The following is a 17,566-nucleotide window of genomic DNA, read 5'->3' on the forward strand; positions in this document are numbered from 1 at the left end:
GGATTTATTCGAGTCTCAAGAAGTTTATCAAAATGTCGGACAACAAAAAAGATACAGAAAAATCTAGTTCTTCTTCAGATGATGATATTATACCAGAGGACCAGCCTGAAACACAACCAAAAAAAGATATACGACAGTTCAAGTTTATCCTTAAAAATATCCAGATATACAATGTTAAGGCTTTTGATGCAACGACCAGTGATCCTTTTCTCACTTTCACTCTTGGAGGTAATTATAAGGTTGAAGATCTTCGGCATCGGTTTGTGTTTTTTTTGTTCCCTGAAAGATGTTATTCTTTATGCTTCAAAAAAAAAACTGGCTTAGGGGACTTGGTCTTGTTGTAAGCGGAAAGCAAGGTCCAAAGTATAGAACTGAAACAATGAAGAAAATAAATTCTCAAACAAGAGGTTTTTCAGATTATATTTTTTAATAATTTTTTCATAAAAGTTTTTTGTTCCTTTTTAAAACAGCTACTTATCCTGATCAGTGGCTTACATATTGGCAAGGAACTTTTGAAGAGCTTAAAGAGCAATTTTTTAAAATTGAAGTATTTATATTTATTTTTTAATTCGTAATTTGCTTTATTGCTTATTTTTCATAAATATGAACAAGTGCTGGGATTGGGATTGCATTGGAAGAGATGATTTCATGGGTGAAGCTAAAATCAAGCTTTGGGATATGGCGACAGGGCCTGTTGTGCGAGATCATGTTGAAATACAGCTTCATCAAAGAGGAAACAGGCACGAGACGACAGCCATCATTTCATTTGAAGCGTATTTTCAGGAAGTGTTTATGTTCCAGCTGTCGCTCCACGACTGGCGCGGGGAAGATCTCCTGCCGATGGACTTGGGGGGCACGAGCGATCCGTATGTGACAGTGCGCTTTATGACTGGGGGCTCAATCAAAATGAAGTCCATCAAGTCGACCAAGTCTGATGCCATCCCTTGCACTCTGTTTCCTGAGTGGGACGAGGTGGGAACGCTGACATTCCCAGGCATCCGGAGCGAGCTGGAGAATGACGATCTGAAGATCGAGGTGTATGACAAAGATGTGCTGTTTGACGAGATTATGGGTAAAGCACTGCTTCCACTGAGGGGTCTGCTGGAGATTGGGCAGTTCAACACGGAATTAGAACACAAAGGGAAACAGGCAGGGTCGATTAATGGCTTCATTGATGTGATGTCTTTACCGAAACTGCACCAGTCGATGGACAAAGTGGAGCTGAAGCCGTATTATCGGTATTTGTGTGTGGAGGTGAGGAGATGCTGTGACATGATAGCGATGAAGAACACAGGGTACTCAGATGTGTTTGTGGTGTTGGAGTGGGATGGCACGAAGCAGCAGACGCGGGTGATCAAAGACAACATCAACCCAGTCTTCAACGAGTTTCTGTTCATTCCTGTGAAGATTGTGGGAAACACACTCTCCAAAAGCGTTCTGCTGAAGAAAGGGAACATCAAGCTGTCTGCATTCGATTTTGACGAGGCAGGCAACAATTACCTCGGCAGCTGTGAGATTCCTCTGCACGACGTGACTGTTGCTGAGCTTGACAAAGACCCCCTCGACCACTCAATGAAGACGAGAGTGTACTGCCCAAAAGATGGGCTGTTCCTGACGAGCGGAGGACAGAAGAGCGAGAAGGAGAGCAAGATCGTGTTCTCTGCCTTCTTCCACCCAGATTTCCCACACAAACTCGTTCTGGACCCACCTGAGGCAAAGGAGAAAGTGGGCATTCCACCCGCATATGCAGAGCGAATTGAGCAGTGGAAGTATCAGCTTCCTCATCATCTTGTGTCTGCTTCACCTTATGAGACATTTGCAACCAATGATGAAAATGATGAATTCTTCCTGCCTTGTTTCCTGACAAATAACATTCCTCTTCCGAAGGCGCTGAAGCACCCTCGTCTGATCATGCGGATGGTGCATGCGATGACCTTTGCGGCTGACTCAGAATCTTTTCAAGGGTTCGGAATGCAGGACAAGCGAGTGTTTATGTCCCCACCGTTCATTCTGAAGATCCGAAAGGGAGATGATCAAGACCACTCCATTCTTCTGGCCTCTCTCTTCCTGTCGATGGGCATCGATGCCTATTTGTGTCTGGGCACCACAAAGAAAGGCAATCAGCATGTGTTTGTGCTCACGAGGGAGTTTGATGGGACTGTGCTCTTTTGGGAGTCTACAACAGGGATGGCCATTGCAGCGCCTCTGCGGTGGGGCGGGAGTGACGAGTGCCCACCAGATTATGTGCTGTACAGGAATGAGCTGCTGGGGATAAAAGGGCCCTGCCATCCGCTCATCAAAGACTGGAGAGATTGGAAGGAGATGCAGGGGAAGTCGTTCCTGTCGAGACTGCCAGGGATGATTGGAGGAGGAAATGGGAAGAAGGGGAAGGGGAAGAAGAAGCAGGAGAGCTACGAAGATGAGGAGGAGGAAGAAGAAGAAGAGGAAGAAGAGGAAAGTTCAAAAAGCGGGACTGATTCAGATGAAGGAACAGGAGATGAGGATTCATCGAGAGGAAAGAAAGGAAAGAAAGGAAAACAACAGAACAAAAAAGGGAAGAAAGGAGGGAAAGGGAAAGGGAAAGAAGTAGAGATGGAGGAGATGGACTATGACGAATATGACGATGATGACGAAGACGAAGCACCGCCGCCAGGATTTGATCCAGAAGAGGCAGAAGAGAGGAAGAGGGACATTCAGCTGAAGATGCTCAGGCAGAAAGCGAAGCTGAAGAACAAGCTGCTGACACCAGAAGAGATTGAAGAGAGAGAGCAGAAGTGGAGGGAGATGGGCGGAGGAGCAGCAAGAAAGGAGAGAGAGACGAGAGTGTTGGAGGAGAATGAGGAAGGAGAAGGAGGGGCTGAGGGAGGAGAAGGGAAGAAAGGAGATGGAGAAGAAGGAGAAGAAGAGGCAGAAGAAGAAAACGATGACGAAGCCAACGACCTTCTTGGATTTTCATCTGGGCAAGCATCTTCTTCTTCTCGTTCAGGAAAAGCACGCCTTGATCTTGATTTTGTGGAGGATGATGAAGAAGCGATTGATTTCCCTTCAGCAGGTGCGGCTGATCCATCGATGGGGATTGGGATCGGGCAGACACACATGCAGAGCCTGACACCTGTGCCTGGGATGGCTATTGGGGTGACGCAGAGTGGTGTGGGTGGAGTGGAGGCGCAGAAGTACAATGCGATGCTGTCGTCGGAGGATGTGGAGAAGTCAGACATGATGGAGATGGGTGGAGGGATGGGATATGGAATGGGAGGGATGGGAGGCATGGGAGCGATGGGGGGAATGGGGATGGGGATGATGATGACAGAGCAGCAGCTGATTATGGCTGGTGGAGGGACAGCACAGTTCTACCCGACGTGGCATTCGGATGCAGCTGGAAACGGGATGGAAGGAGGAGACATGATGATGTCATATTCACAGGCAGCGCAGATGGGGATGGCTAGTGAGCCTTCACTTGCAGCAGCGGGTGTGGGCGGAATGGGGTCGATGTACAGCAGTGATCAAGATGCACAATTGCAAGACAATGCAGACGACTCGGCAGCAGCTGCGGGATCCTTCCAGCAGGAGGATATTCAGCTGTGGGAGTGCACTCTTCCGCAGGTGATTCTGCCATATGCTACTTTGGATGTGGTGGTGAACAACAAGAATATCTGGGGCAATGCACAACATCTCGACCCAGCGCTGATTGAGTATGACTTTGAGAACACAGAACACTGGAAGCCGTTTATTGACAAGGACTTCTGCGAGACAGAGTCATATCCCATCAAGCCGTTCTACGAAGGCGGCACAGAAAAGATCAGACTTCCCTCGCCAATCTCACCTGCGCGGCTGGAAGTGCTTGAGAAGCAGATCTACGACGAGATGAAGACGGCGTTTCTGAACTGGCGGCATGCGAAGTACATGAAGACATTCTGGTTTCCGGAGCTCGACTACATCCTGCGGAATGGCTTGATCACGCTGGAGTATCAGGAGCTGACGGGCATTCCGAACGAGATTGGAATCTCGGCGTGGAAGGCAGACATCACACGGCAGGTGCCGAAGGGCCATCATTATCAAGGGCAGGCATTCAACTTCTGCTTCACCGATGCGAAGAAGATCCGTCACGCCATTATGGACAAGTTTGACTTCCACAAGCACAAGTCGAAGACTCCCAAGTATTCGTTTGGCACTTATGTGTGCTCGCATTATTGTGGTGTGTGTTCTGTGTGGGTGTATGTGGCACTGATGACGCCAATTGGAGAGGATCTGTCTTCAAAGGCTGCAGCAACAGGAGGACCGAAGCAAGCAACAGGAATGCCACAGGTGAAGAGGAAGTGGTGAGGGAAAGAGTGAATGTGGATGGAAGTGTTGACAATTATGTTTTTGAGAATCTGAACAGATATCTTTTGATCGATTGCTTGTTTGTGTGTTTGTTGAGTGAATGCTGCATCGCTCTGCATGTCATTATGATTCTGTGCTTTTCTTCATCATCCAATTCACCTTTCTTCTGATTCTTCTTCTTTATTGCAATTCAAATGAAAACAACTTCATTTTTGTTGTTCTGTTACAATTTCTGACTTTCTTCCTTTTTGAATAGCTTCATTTCATTATTTCATTTTTTGTTAAGCGCAATTTTATCTATTTTTTGTGACAAATCTCATTTCACCAATTGTTAGCTGGTCTTTTGTTTGTTTTTTTCTCTTTTCTTTTCTTTCACTTTTCCAAGTTTATTGCAAAAAAGAAAAAGAGGATTACGTTTTTGTTCATCAATATTCATTGCAAAACAAAAAGTTATCCAAAAATTTTTTGTGACAATTAAAAAGAATTTATTTTGATTGTATTTGGTTTTCTCTAATGAAAAATTATTTAAACAAAATGATAAGATATCTGAAATTCAAAGAACTACACCTTTGCATTATTATTTTGCGGTTATTAGAAGAAAAAAAGATGGAAAATAACAATCCTTCAAGCAAATGGGAAACTTAAAACGCGATATGGTTTGATTCATTACGCGCAACAATTGCCCCATATGGAACGCTTCATTGGAATGATAAAATAATCTTCAATGGAAGTAAATACGAACACATTTCTGCCTCAAGGAATAATAAAATATGAGGATACAAATAATCCTTTCGTAGAACAATAATTCCATTCAATAAGAATCAATTAACTTTTTTAACAATCGCAAGATAATTTTTCCTGTGTCCTTTTTCAAGTTGGCTTGGTCCAGTGATATCTTGATGAATTGGTAGAGTAATGCGATTGAGGATGGGAAGATGAAGAAGGCAATCCAAACAAAGTGTCATTCAATCGATTGTTCAGCTTCCTCACAAGAAGAATTCTTTGGTTGCGCTCTTTTGCGGTAAGGTGATGTTTAACAAATGTTGCTTTTGAACTGCTTTTTTGAGAAGTTAAATGAGAAGAAGATGATGAAGAATGAAGAGAAGGAAGAGAACGAGAAGAAGATGTGGGAATCAGAAGAGGAGGCAGGTTGCTGATGGAGACGTCAAACATTTTTGAAGCAAAGATCGACAGATGCAATTCAGATTTGAATAAAACGTGCTGAGCAGAGAAGAAGAGGCAGCTCATAATGACAATTGGAAGGTGGATGGAGGAATCCTGAATGATTCCCAACTCGTTTGCAAACGCTTCTTCTTCGCTGATGCCGCGTCTCTTCAGCTTTCTGACTGTTTTGCGGTGCATAAATGGAGGAATATATCTGGATAGAATTTCTTCTGTATCAACAACCACGTCTGAAATGTTGTGGATGTCAAAGAAAGGCGACGTTGGTTGGCGAAGAAACAAAACAGGAGAGCTGTCAAATTGTGTGTTTGTGGTGCTCATGTCAAAAATGAATGAAGAGATTAAATTGAAAGAGTTCACTTTGTTAGACGAAATGTTTGCAATTTGATTGCTTTTTTGTGATTTCAGAGGAATCAAAAGAGAATGAGAAGATGATTTGTGGGTGGAAGAAGAATCATCAGAGAACGACAGAAGTGAAGATGTCAATAAACAATCAGACGAAGCAGAAGAAGATGGAAATGGCAATGAAGTCAAATGATGGTTCATTGAAGAAGTATTTATGAAACTCTTATTCATCAAATTTTCATCAATCTGGTTTATATTTGAAAAAAGATTCATATCAAGTGTGTTGTTCACTCTTTCATATTTATCTTCTTTTTTATCTCCTTTTTCTTTTTCTTCTTTTTCTTCCTCTTTTTCTTCTTCCTTATTCTTTTCCTCTTCTCTTACACTCTTTTGTTCTATTTTCGATTCCATCCTTGTAATTCTCCGGTGCAGTTCATATTTCTCCGAACTGTCCATCTCATCGGCCTCTGCTTCACTCATTCTGTTCTTCAACTCTTCCACTGTCTCTTCAAGATCCCTTTTCCCTTCGCTTCCACTTCCTCCTTCTCTTCCTTCTCTTCCTTCTCTTCCTTCCTTCCTCATCACCTTGTTCATTGCTTCCTCCCACATCTTCATCTCCTCTTTGTCTCTCACCCACTCCTTCTGAATCCACTCCCCAAACATTCTGTAGTGCTCTTTGGCTTCGTTGATCTCTCTCTTCACAATCTCCTTCTTTTGCTTGCTCATCTTCAGCACCACTTTTCTCTTTTGAGGTTCAACTGCTTTCTTTTCATCTTCCTTTTCATCATCTTTTTCTTCTTTTCTTTCTTTCGCCTTTTCATCTTCCTCTTCATCATCATCATATTCTCTTTTCCAACCAAACTTTTTCCCTTGTTTCATTCGCTTCACAGCCATCTTCCCAAACTGCCCGCCAACTCCGCTCTGAAAGATCGCCTCGTCGTCGTCTTGCCACTTCCTCAGCAGCATCTCTTTGTGTTCTTGCGACGTTTCTACCTTCTTCTCGTCAAGCGTCCAAAAGAAATCATTGCTGTGTGATTCCATTTGACTTGACTGGTTTGATGAACAAATCATATCTGAAGGAGCAGGAGCAGAAGAAGAAGAAGAAGAAGACTGCAACAAAGACACAGATGGTTGAAGTGTTGATGTCGTCGGAGATGTGTCTAAATGTTTGATAATGGGGACTCTTGTAGGATGATTCTGCATTCTCGACTGTGAAATATTGACTTTTTTATCAAAGCATGTTGAACTTATCATTGATCCATCAAAAAAGTTTGGTGAATGCATGCGAAGAACGTCATGTGATTCTTTTTTATTTTTTTGAATTTGCGCACCCTCTTGAAATTCCGTTAATAAAAAGTCTTCCTGATTTTTTGTCATTTGCTTTTTTCTTAACTTTTCGTTTTCTGATGTTGTTGGCATGGATAAAAATGAATTATTTGTAGATTTAAATGGACTTTTCGCAAATGGAGATGATTTTAATGTTTCTTTATTTATAATTTCCTCCGATAAATATTGTTCCTTTTCTCTTGATTTTTTATCGTCAAATTTTTGTATTTTGATGTTAGGATCAGTTATTTGTGATGAGAATAGATTTTTTCGAAGTACATTGAACGAAATTTCACAAGTTGGGTGTGTCACGCATATAAAAGGTGATGAAGACGATTCAGACAGCAAAAGAGACGAATTTATGTTTCCTTTCTCAAAAAGCATTGAAGAAGCTGATTGAAAAGAACTGATTGATGATATTAAAGAAGATTGTTCTTTTTCTATATGTGCACATTGGTTTATGTTCATACAATTTTCGTTCTTAAAATGTAATGCAAATTTTATGAGTTGATAATTGTTAAATTTCCTGTAACAAGTTTGAATATAATGCAATAGATTCTATCTTCAAACAGAAAATCAAATGTAATTGTCTTAAAAATTCAAAAAAGTGTTCAACGCAATATTTTATCTTTTGGTAGAATTCTTAAAAAATGAAAAAATAAATATTCTTTTGGTTTGATCTTATATTTTTTCAATTTGCTTGCATCAATACATATTTTAATATCAATATTTAATTGTCAAATGAAAAGCATCTTTAAATAAAAATACTAGAACAAGAAAACAGAAAACTATTATCCAACAAAACAAAAAATAAAACAAAATTTCATTTTCAAAGGTAGTTTAAAAAATCATGTTGTTATTTTCTGAATGATCAGAAAATATATCTTAATGAAAGACTAACTTGTGAAAAAATTCAAAAATCAAGCAACCATAAATTGTTTGGAGTTGCTCATAAGACTTTCGTAACTCTCATGCCTCATTCGTTCGCAAATCTTTCTTTTATCCGTTCTGTTCATCAGAACATGGCTGTGAAAGTAATCGATGCTGGTAATAAAAGCACCTGAAAGAAAACAGGAATTTCTCTGATGATTGTTCAATTCATCAATAATATTTGATTCTTTCCAGTGTGACAATGCATTTAATCTGATGATTATTGGTGACTCATTTCGCACTTGCTGAATTGCAGAGTAAAGTTTTTTCACTTTCTTGTTGCTTGTCTTGGAGTTAAACAGCCTGTCGTCGAATCTCTTAATCATTTCCTCCACATCAGTGAAGCCTTCAGCCGTTTTTTGTGGCTTGTTTTCTTTTGACCCATTCATTGAGTGACTATTTTGTAAAACAGGCACAATTGATGTATTGTCCTCTGTGGAAGAAGAAGCAAAAGGAGAATAAAATGTTTGATTTGAAGGAAATTCTGTTTGCTTGTTCCATGAAAATGAAGCGAAAGATGGCATAATTGATGGCTTTGTCATATTTGATGACCTTTGAAATGTTGAATGTGAAGCTTCACAACTGGAAATATATCTCTTTTCAATTTCTTTTTGATCTAATAATTTGTACTCATTCAAATAGAGTGCTGCTAAATTGCTTTCTATTAGCTGTGTTTTGTAAGTGCTTTCTTCTGAATGTTGTTTTCTGAAATTTCCTTTTCCTCTTCTTTCTTCCTCCTTTTGCCCGTCTTCTTCTTCTTCCTCTTCTTCTTCTTCTTCTTCTTCCTCTTTTTCATCATCAGTCAATGTTTCTTTGAAGTCTCCATTGAATTCTCTTTCTCTCTCATTTTCCTTTTCAAGCAGTCTCTTTTCTGCCTCGTCCCACATCAGCTTTTCCTCTTCATCCAAAATCCATTCCTTTCTCACCCACATCCCAAACATCTTTTTGTGCTTTTTTGCTTCTTTTATCTGACTTTTGATTAAATCTCGTCTCGCTCTTCTCATTCGGCTCACTTGTCTGTCTGAATGCTTGTCATATTCATTCATTTTTTCTATTTTGCCAATAGCTTTCTCTTTTCCAATGGTATCTTCGTTGTCGTTGGTGCTTCTATCCAAGCTGTTGTCGTATTGTTCAATTCTTTTATTCATTAACAGGGAGTGTTCTTTGGATTTTGATGTTTCTAGGAAATCGTTGTTGTTTGTCCATTCATCTTTCCATTGAAAGCTCTTGTTTTCTGTCCTGTTGTGTATGCAATCTGCATATTTCTGCTCTTGCACAGCCATTTTCGCGTCTTCTTCGCCCCATTTGGACAACATCCCCGATCGTGTCATTGACTCAAAATTGGATTTTATTTCGCCTTCGGTGTTGTACTTGACGTCTTGGCAGAAGAACCTCCCTGAATTTGTAATCAGGTTCCAATTTGCTCGTCTTGGCCGAAGCAAAATTGAAGCCACTTCTTTCGAAAATGGTAATGCTGATGATTGCAATTGCGGCTGAGATTGTGATTGTAATGGGGCATGACGAGATATCTGTTGAAGAGAAACAGAAGGATGCGAATTGTCATAAATTGTAGGAGTTGATATATTTGATGAACACGATAATGATAATGATAATGATTTAGTTTCTTTATCGAAAGAAGAACCCTCAAAAGATGGATCAATTTTTTGCAGCATTGAATGTGAATTTGAGGGAGTATTTTTGTATGAGTGTTTGCTTCTTATATTTTGAGGAGAGAAAGAATTTGAGTCAAAAAAAGGATGATCTTCTGTTTGAAACTTTGAAAGAAACGAATTTTCCACGTTCTGCAGCTTTGATCTACTCTCCTTTCTTTCTACGTTGGTTTGAATAGTTTGAATATTCGACTCTTGTTTTGTTGAAACAAAAAAAGGTGTTGTTGACTGAGATAATTGATCTATTGAAATCTTATCGTTCTTAAAACTTAAATCTGAATGATTCTGTGATATTGATGATGTAAAGTAGTGCACTTTTCTTACATTAGGAAACCAAGAGTCATGACAATCTCCTGTTTTGGTTTCAGATTCAATTGAACTTTTTCCTTTCAATAAATTGGGGAGTGTGTCATCTAAATTAAAAGATAATTGAGCCATTCTTTGACTAAATGGCATTGTATCAATTTCTCTCGTAAAAATATTGGAAGAGCAATTTTGCATTTCTTTAAAATAATAACTCGAAAAGTTATCTTTTGAATAAAAGTCAATTCTGTTTAATGCATTTTCTAATAAAGTTAAATAATGTTCAATTGAACACACTTATCAAATTATAATTCTTCCAAAAGACTTAATTGCTTTTCACAAATAAATATATATTTTTCAATGTGTTTTATATTTTTGTTATGGTCATTTTTTCAGAAATGGCGAACGTTTTTATAATTGAGAAAAAATATCAGATCTCATTCCAAAATTATCCTATTGTCATATTGGAATTAGTTCAACATTTTTGAATTTAAATAAAAAAATTGTTTTTGAAAAACAAAAAAAACAAAAAAAATGGAATTTAAATTTTTAAAAAACAAAATATATTTTTCAAGCTTAATGTGCATGTTTGAAACTTTCAAAAAAAAAAAAAAAAAAGAAAAAGAAAAGAAAAGAAAAGAAAAGAAAAGAAAAGAAAAGAAAAGAAAAGAAAAAGAAAAATAAAAAGAAAAAGAAAAATAGTTCTTGATAAAAATTATGAAATCATTTGAAAAATTATATTTATTTGATATCTTTTAAATATGTTTTTTTGAAACAATTATCTCATCAGTAATCAACACCACATAACTGCATTAATGAGACAAGTTTGGGCTCTGAAAAGAATGTTCAAAAATCGAGATTTATCAAAAGAATGGTTTGAACAAAAACCATTTCATTCGAATTTTCATTTTTTTGAATTAAAAAATTGTTTTTGGAAAAACATGCTGACTTTCACATAAGTTGACCATATAAGAATTATTTTATATTTTTTTATTCGTTTGTTTAATTGATATGACCAGAAACGAAGTTGATGGATATTTTTACTGAAAATTTGTCTTTGTTTTTTTGAACTGTTTTTTTTAATAGAATTTTCAGGTAAAAACTCATATTTGAATATATTTATAAAGTTTTCATTCCAACTCACCAAATTTCACCAGTGTAAAAATCAATTGATGGTACTGTTATTTTTCACAATGTGGTGAAAGATTGTGAGTTGAAATGAACATTTGATGAAAACAATCGAATTTCATTTTCATCTGAATAATTAACATAATGAACGTTTGAAAAAACTAAGTTTATTTTATTTTAATTTTTTTTTTTTTTGCATATCACAGTCTTCCAATGTTTTGCAAAAACTGTAATGACAAAATGACAATTATCAGATATTTTCAAAAATTTTTGGATAATCAGATAAATCGTGTGTCACAAATCTAGGACAGTGCACATATTTCAACTTCTTATAAACTCATCGCTGTTTATTTGTTTCAAATTAAATGAAGGAAGCGTTTGAAGAAATACTGATTGCATTTTTCATGTTATGGTGTTCTCAAATACCATTTTTCTTCTTATTTTATTTCAAACACAAAATGTGAAGAAAAATGGTATTTGAGAACACCATAACATGAAAAATGCAATCAGTATTTCTTCAAACGCTTCCTTCATTTAATTTGAAACAAATAAACAGCGATGAGTTTATAAGAAGTTGAAATATGTGCACTGTCCTAGATTTGTGACACATTAAAGGACATAATTTTATTTCAAAATGACTTTTCTTTATTATGCTATTTCAAATGATCTATATCAGTTTGCGCAAAAAATACCGGACAAAATTATTCCTCTTGCGGTCATTGAGATATCGATCTTGTTCGGTATTTTTTGCGATGTGAGGTATTTTTTGTGTAAACTGTATTTTCTTATGAAAGTTTGTCTTGAATGAACAAATTGGTGTTAAATTCCATGAAAGGTTTTTTCTTCCATCTTGATTTCACAGTACTGGAAAGAAAAATTTGGTTATTTTTTGTTCTTTTTGTTTTAACCAATTTCCGAACAAAAAATCAATTTTTTTTTGAACTTATTATTAAAGTGATAATCGTCCTGCAAACAGTCGTTTGAAACAATTGTGCATTTCTTATCTTTAACGAATTTCAAAAATCACTTTATTGTTTGAAAATGTTTTTTTTCCGCAAAGTTATTAATAGTTGTTCTGAAAAACACCATTCAAAATAACCTATTTTTTAACGAAAAACTAAAATCAAGTCTTCTTTTTTCATTATTTCTTGAAAACTGATGATTTTAAATTCTCTCAAACCCAGAAAAAAATCATCGAATTCAATCTTCAACGGTTTCAATCACATTTTTCTACACAAGAACATTTTTTGCCTCTTTTTCATTTATTGTCCATGGCATATAACCACAAGACAAATTCATTCTGTCCCTTTTTTTTCGCTGTGTAAATGCTCAATGAATAATCAAAATTCTGGATATCATTTTCTCATATTCTTTCTTTTTTTTTTTATTAAACATGAAAAAAAAAATTCACAGCCTCACAAAAACTGTTTCTGTATTTGACAGACAGGATTTTGTGAAGAAATTTTGTGGAAAAAAAAATAAAATAAAAATAAAAAAAAATAAATAAAACTATTTTTAAGTGATCAATGAAAGAACGAGAAGATTTTCGCAAAATTCTAATTTTTAATTTCGATTTTTTCAAAATTCAAAAAAATTTTTTTTTTAGTTAAAATACCACCAAACAGATTTTTTAATTAAATTCAAATGCATTTTTTTTTAAAAAAAAAATTTATTTATTAAAGTGTTTCTGAATGTTATATCAAATTATGATAAACCAAAAAGATTCCAAAATAAAATGCTTTTAACTTTATTCAGTTGATAAGTTAAGATAATCTGTGAAATGTAAGATAAACAAAAATCAGTTAAAAAAACAATTCTTACAGTTTATTTCCTTCACAAGTCTGCTTCCATTTACGTTCTTCATCGCTATTGAACGAGTCATATGGGCTAACTGCGAACGGCACTGAAGAAGACAATTTATGAGAAGAAGAAGAAAAAACATCAGAAGATGAGTCATTACAAGATGAAACAAAAGGTGAAAACGAATCAATAATCTGAAATAGTTTTTTGTCAAGATATTTATCAAACGTGTTCTTGTCAAAATTATCTACTGTCATTGGCTGAATGCTCTCTTTTGCTTCTTTTGGCTTATCACCTACTTTTTGGCTGCTTTTGCTCTCTGGACTTTTTGACTGCTCCTCTGCTGCTATTTTGCTGCTGTCACTTTTGTTTTTTGGCTGTTGAATTCCATTTTTCTGAGGTGTGCTGGTTGTTTCATCTTTTTTCTCTTTTTCCTTCTCATTCTCTTTAGCGCCCTCTGAATTTGATGTTTCTAATTGCTTCTTTTCTTGATTTCCTCCTTCAACACTTTCATCTTTTTCTTCAGCATTCCCCTTCTCTTCCATCTTGTCGCTGTTTCCAATCTGCTCAGCACTCAAATCTTTGTATGATTTCCCTTCTTTCTCTTCTTTAGCCATTGAATTGTCGTCATCCTCATCTTCTTTCGAATCCTCTTTTTTCTCCTTTCCTTCAGATTGTTCTGCCTCGTTTTCATTTTCGCTTTCGAAGTCTCCATCATCAAAGCTATCATCGTACACATCATCCTTTTCTTCTTCTTCTTCATTTTCTTCATTTTCTTCTTTTTGCTCTTTCCCTTCCTTTATTTCATCACCCTCTTTTTTTCCTTTTTTATCATTCTCTTTTTCTTCTTTCTCTTCTTTCTCTTTTTTAGACTCGTTTCTCTTAGCCTCCCTTTTGGCTTCTCTGATTTGTGCCTCCTTCTCCATGTTCTGCATCATCTTCGCTGCCCACCTCTTCAGCTGCTCCTTCAGCTCTTCTGCTGCCCTGCCCTTCCGCTCTCTGCAGACCAGCGCCGATACAATCGCATCTAATTCCAGCAGGTTCGGCAGCAGCAGGTCGTACAGACTGAACGAGGAGAGGCGGAATGAGGCTGGATACAATTCTCCTGATGTGCCACTTTCGTAGAAGCTGATCACTGCTTTGCACAGGCGCTGGAACAGATCGTGGATTTCTGAGGCAACAAGCTTCGTCGGATCTTCTTTGAAGTCAGGATCGTCTTCTTCTTTCTCTTTTCCATCGGCTTTCTTCGAGGCATTGACACTCTTTGTGAGGTCAGCCACATCTGGAAGATGGGCAAAGAAGTTCTCAACTACCTCAAACAGAACAGGAATCACTGGATAATCTTTTGAGCTGACTTCGCTTTCTTTTTCTTTCTTTGGAAGGTTTTCAGCTTTTTTTGAATCAGATTTGGATTTCACTTCTGTTAAATACTGTTCATCTCTTTCTTCTTCTTCATCTTCTTCTTCATCATCTTCTTCCTCTTCCTCTTCGTTTTCTTCTTCTTCTTCCTCTGCATCTTCGTCTTCTTCCCTCTCAAAATCATCTTCATCTTCTTTCACTTCTGAAATGATGCCCATTCTGCTCCTCTCACTTTGTTCATATTTAGCTTCTTTTTTCATCAGGTCAAAAACAATCAGTTCTGGCATCTTCAGCAACTGCGATACACTTCTCATGGGAGATGCACCACTCTCTCTTCTCTCCTGCAACTCTGCATTCAGCAGAGGCAGCAATGAAACATCACAAAACTCTTCTTCCTCGTCTTTGCCGCTGGAGCTGAGAATGCTGCTTCCTTCTTTCATTTTCATTCTCTTCTCAAAATCTGACTCCCAAATTGGCTTCAAAGGCAGTGCTGCTTCGCTGTTTCTGCTCGTCTTTGCTTCAAATTTTCGGATGACGTCTTCGCCAAACTGCTGTGCAAACTGATATGTTGCATTGACATACACGTCTGTGGTGATGAGTGACTCTGCCAGCTGATCAATCTCTCTGAATGTGCGGTCATTTCTCTGCTGCTGCACAACCTTCTCTCTGCTTCTCTCTTTGGCACGCGAGGCATATGGCTCTTTTCTGCTGTTGGCACTCATGTTCTGGTAGGCATACAACCCTATTTCTTCGTCATCTTCCTTCAGCCCATCTGCTTTTTCATTGCTCTTTTCATCATCGCCATCGTCTTCCTGCTCTTTGTCTTCGCCAGCTAAAAAGCCCTTGATGCGCAGAGGCTCAATTAATGCTTCAACAACAGGCTTTGTTCTCGGTGTGATGTGCTGAGTGGCTGGCGTGTGAATAAGACGAGTCGACATCGACGACGCCGGCAAAACTCCGTCTCGCTCAGCCATCCGGTTGGGAGGTGTGGATGGCGGTGTGCAGATCTCCTGCTGCTCTTCTTCATCATCCCCAGCAGGCTCTTCTTTGCTCTCTTTTCCAGCACCTGCCTCATTGGCGTCATCATCTTCTTTTCCCAGAAGCGCTCTCAAAGAAGGTGTGTCCAGCGGAACGATCAATCCTGCGTTGATCTGTTTGTGCCGTGGGGTCACGTGATAACCAGGTGAATGTCCAAGACGATAAGATCGCAGCCTTTTTTGCATTTCTTCCTCGGTCTCAAAAGGTGGATTATCAATGTATTTAAGTTGATCGGCATCATCAGCTTTTAAGTTGTTTAATGCTTTCAATATCCTGCTTTTCTCAATGTTTGAAAAGAGCGAACTTTTTTCGCATTCAGACAAAAATATTTCGAGTAATTTTTTGCCTTTATTCGTGATTTCTTTATTGCGATTAATTTTCACTTTGCATTCAATTGCTTCAATAATATCACTAAAACACTTCATGTAAACACCATCATAACCTCCATTTATCAAATATTCCAGAATTTCATCTAGTACCATCGGAACTTTCAAAGTATTTGTTTCGTTTATAATATTTGATTCAATCAATTTTCCAATTTTTTTAAAAGAAGACGATGATTCATCTGCTAACAACTTTTCCAAAGCATTCTGGAAAAATCTGTGAAAGAAGATGTATAAATAAATTAAAAAAAAAGTTTTTCAAAAGGTATAAAATTAAAAATGTTACAAGCTCAATGTGTTTATTCGAATGTTTAATATTTTCTGTTTGTTAATATTTATTTTCAACAGAAAATTCGAATGCAAAAGTAATATTTAAATTATTTTCATAAAAACTCAAGCAAACCGTTTAGCATATGTGAAGGCATTGTCTAGGAACAATAACATTTCAATTTGAGAGTCATCACACAAAATTCATATTGATTCATAATAAATTATGAAATAGCATGATTAAAAATTAAAAAAAAAGTAATTCAGGACCAAAGAAGCATGAACATAAACTTAAAGAATCTGATATATTGCAAAGAAAAACAAACATTTCAAATTAAATCCGTCAGTAATGAAAAAAATGAATCAATTATTATGGAATTGAAAAGAGCGAAGATGGGAACAAATAGATCTTTATTGCAAACCGATCTCAATGGTTTTGAGTGCATTCTTGAATTTTTAAATTCTGTTATTACAATTTTGTAATTAATTACATTTTTTCAAAAAAATTTATGTGTTATTTTACTAAGTCTGAAGAATTGACTGAAGAACAAATTGCCGATTACCGTGAAGCTTTCTCTTTGTTTGACAAGGATGGAGATGGCTTCATTACCACAAAAGAACTTGGAACAGGTGTGAATGAATTATAAACTGTAAATCTTCAATATATTTTTTGTTCTAGTTATGAGATCACTTGGACAGACCCCAACTGAACAAGAACTGAAGGATATGATTGCAGATGTTGACGCAGATGGAAGTGGAACCATCGATTTTCCAGAATTTCTCGTCATGATGTCAAAACAATTGAGCAATGCAGATACTGAAGAGCAACTTAAAGAAGCATTTAAAGTATTTGACAAAGACGGAAATGGATTTATTTCAGCTGATGAGCTTCGATCAGTTATGGCAAGTCTGGGAGAAAAATTAACACAACAGGAACTCGAAGAAATGATTAAAGAAGCTGGTATGAAATGATTATCTCGATGCATTTTCTTTCAAGAATAATTTCTTTTTCATTTTGAAAAATTTCTTCAGATCTTAATGGAGATGGTCAAATTGACTATGCAGAATTTGTTAAAATGATGATGTCAAAGTAATTTAATTCATTGTTTTGGAATGACGAAGATATATCATTGTTATGAGAATATTTTTTGGTTTAATTTGTTATTGATGATATTTTCACATCACGCAACAATTTCCCACAATCTGTTGTTATTTGAACATTTTTTATTTGTTCATTATTTACGTTGGTTTTTCATAAAGATATATCTTCAGAAATTATTTGGAGTATTAAAAAATCAAGTTGTTTAGAGGGGAAAAATTAATAAACAAAAATGAAGTCATAACATTGAGTAATATTATTATGAAGTTTTTTATAACAATATCAACACATTCAATTTTTCTAAATTGCGTGATCTTTGTTGAAACTTTTTTGATTTTGTGAAAGTGGGTCGTGTATCATGAGTCAAGTTAAAACTATTTGACTCATTATCATTTCGAGCAGATACGATATGA

The 17,566-nt window shown here is 36.8% G+C and overlaps 5 protein-coding genes across 5 annotated transcripts; 2 read left to right on the top strand and 3 right to left on the bottom strand.

Annotated features, from left to right (window-relative positions):
* Positions 1 to 32: 32 nt before the first annotated feature.
* On the top strand, positions 33 to 4,804 carry MONOS_3792 (putative C2 domain protein; the record flags this gene model as incomplete). Its single annotated transcript, XM_067873814.1, has 4 exons — positions 33 to 259; positions 325 to 407; positions 471 to 547; positions 613 to 4,804. The coding sequence occupies 4 exons, from the start codon at positions 33 to 35 to the stop codon at positions 4,321 to 4,323; spliced, it is 4,098 nt and encodes a 1,365-aa protein (XP_067722411.1). The 3' UTR covers positions 4,324 to 4,804.
* On the bottom strand, positions 4,734 to 7,269 carry MONOS_3793 (uncharacterized protein; the record flags this gene model as incomplete). The annotated part of the gene is made up of 1 exon (XM_067873815.1): positions 4,734 to 7,269. The coding sequence occupies one exon, from the start codon at positions 7,267 to 7,269 to the stop codon at positions 5,194 to 5,196; it is 2,076 nt and encodes a 691-aa protein (XP_067722412.1). The 3' UTR covers positions 4,734 to 5,193.
* Positions 7,270 to 7,844: 575 nt separating this feature from the next.
* Positions 7,845 to 9,779, bottom strand: MONOS_3794 (uncharacterized protein; the record flags this gene model as incomplete). The annotated part of the gene is made up of 1 exon (XM_067873816.1): positions 7,845 to 9,779. The coding sequence occupies one exon, from the start codon at positions 9,777 to 9,779 to the stop codon at positions 8,097 to 8,099; it is 1,683 nt and encodes a 560-aa protein (XP_067722413.1). The 3' UTR covers positions 7,845 to 8,096.
* A 3,096-nt stretch (positions 9,780 to 12,875) lies between these two features.
* On the bottom strand, positions 12,876 to 16,428 carry MONOS_13844 (uncharacterized protein). The gene is made up of 5 exons (XM_067866584.1): positions 16,381 to 16,428; positions 16,191 to 16,215; positions 16,078 to 16,108; positions 13,236 to 16,004; positions 12,876 to 13,110 (listed from the first exon to the last, which is right to left on the bottom strand). Exons 2-5 carry the CDS (start codon positions 16,210 to 16,212, stop codon positions 13,095 to 13,097), a joined length of 2,838 nt encoding a protein of 945 aa, XP_067722414.1. The 5' UTR covers positions 16,213 to 16,215; positions 16,381 to 16,428; the 3' UTR covers positions 12,876 to 13,094.
* Positions 16,429 to 16,447: 19 nt separating this feature from the next.
* Positions 16,448 to 17,458, top strand: MONOS_13843 (putative Calmodulin). Its single transcript, XM_067866583.1, has 4 exons — positions 16,448 to 16,487; positions 16,582 to 16,684; positions 16,734 to 17,015; positions 17,087 to 17,458. The coding sequence occupies exons 1-4, from the start codon at positions 16,485 to 16,487 to the stop codon at positions 17,146 to 17,148; spliced, it is 450 nt and encodes a 149-aa protein (XP_067722415.1). The 5' UTR covers positions 16,448 to 16,484; the 3' UTR covers positions 17,149 to 17,458.
* Positions 17,459 to 17,566: the final 108 nt, after the last annotated feature.

This window comes from Monocercomonoides exilis (genome assembly GCF_001643675.1).
Source record: "Monocercomonoides exilis strain PA203 chromosome Unknown scaffold42-869251, whole genome shotgun sequence".
Classification (NCBI taxonomy): domain Eukaryota; phylum Preaxostyla; order Oxymonadida; family Polymastigidae; genus Monocercomonoides; species Monocercomonoides exilis.

What these genes read in the sequence shown, in the direction of transcription:
- MONOS_13844 (XM_067866584.1), bottom strand. Translation starts at nt 16,212, where the DNA reads ATGCCTTCACATATGCTAAACG. An exon ending in GCCTTCACATATGCTAAACG is followed by an intron (nt 16,109 to 16,190) that starts GTTTGCTTGAGT and finishes ATTAACAAACAG; the next exon opens with AAAATATTAAACATTCGAAT. An exon ending in CATTCGAATAAACACATTGA is followed by an intron (nt 16,005 to 16,077) that starts GCTTGTAACATT and finishes CTTCTTTCACAG; the next exon opens with ATTTTTCCAGAATGCTTTGG.
- MONOS_13843 (XM_067866583.1), top strand. An exon ending in CACAAAAGAACTTGGAACAG is followed by an intron (nt 16,685 to 16,733) that starts GTGTGAATGAAT and finishes TTTTTGTTCTAG; the next exon opens with TTATGAGATCACTTGGACAG. An exon ending in AGAAATGATTAAAGAAGCTG is followed by an intron (nt 17,016 to 17,086) that starts GTATGAAATGAT and finishes AAATTTCTTCAG; the next exon opens with ATCTTAATGGAGATGGTCAA.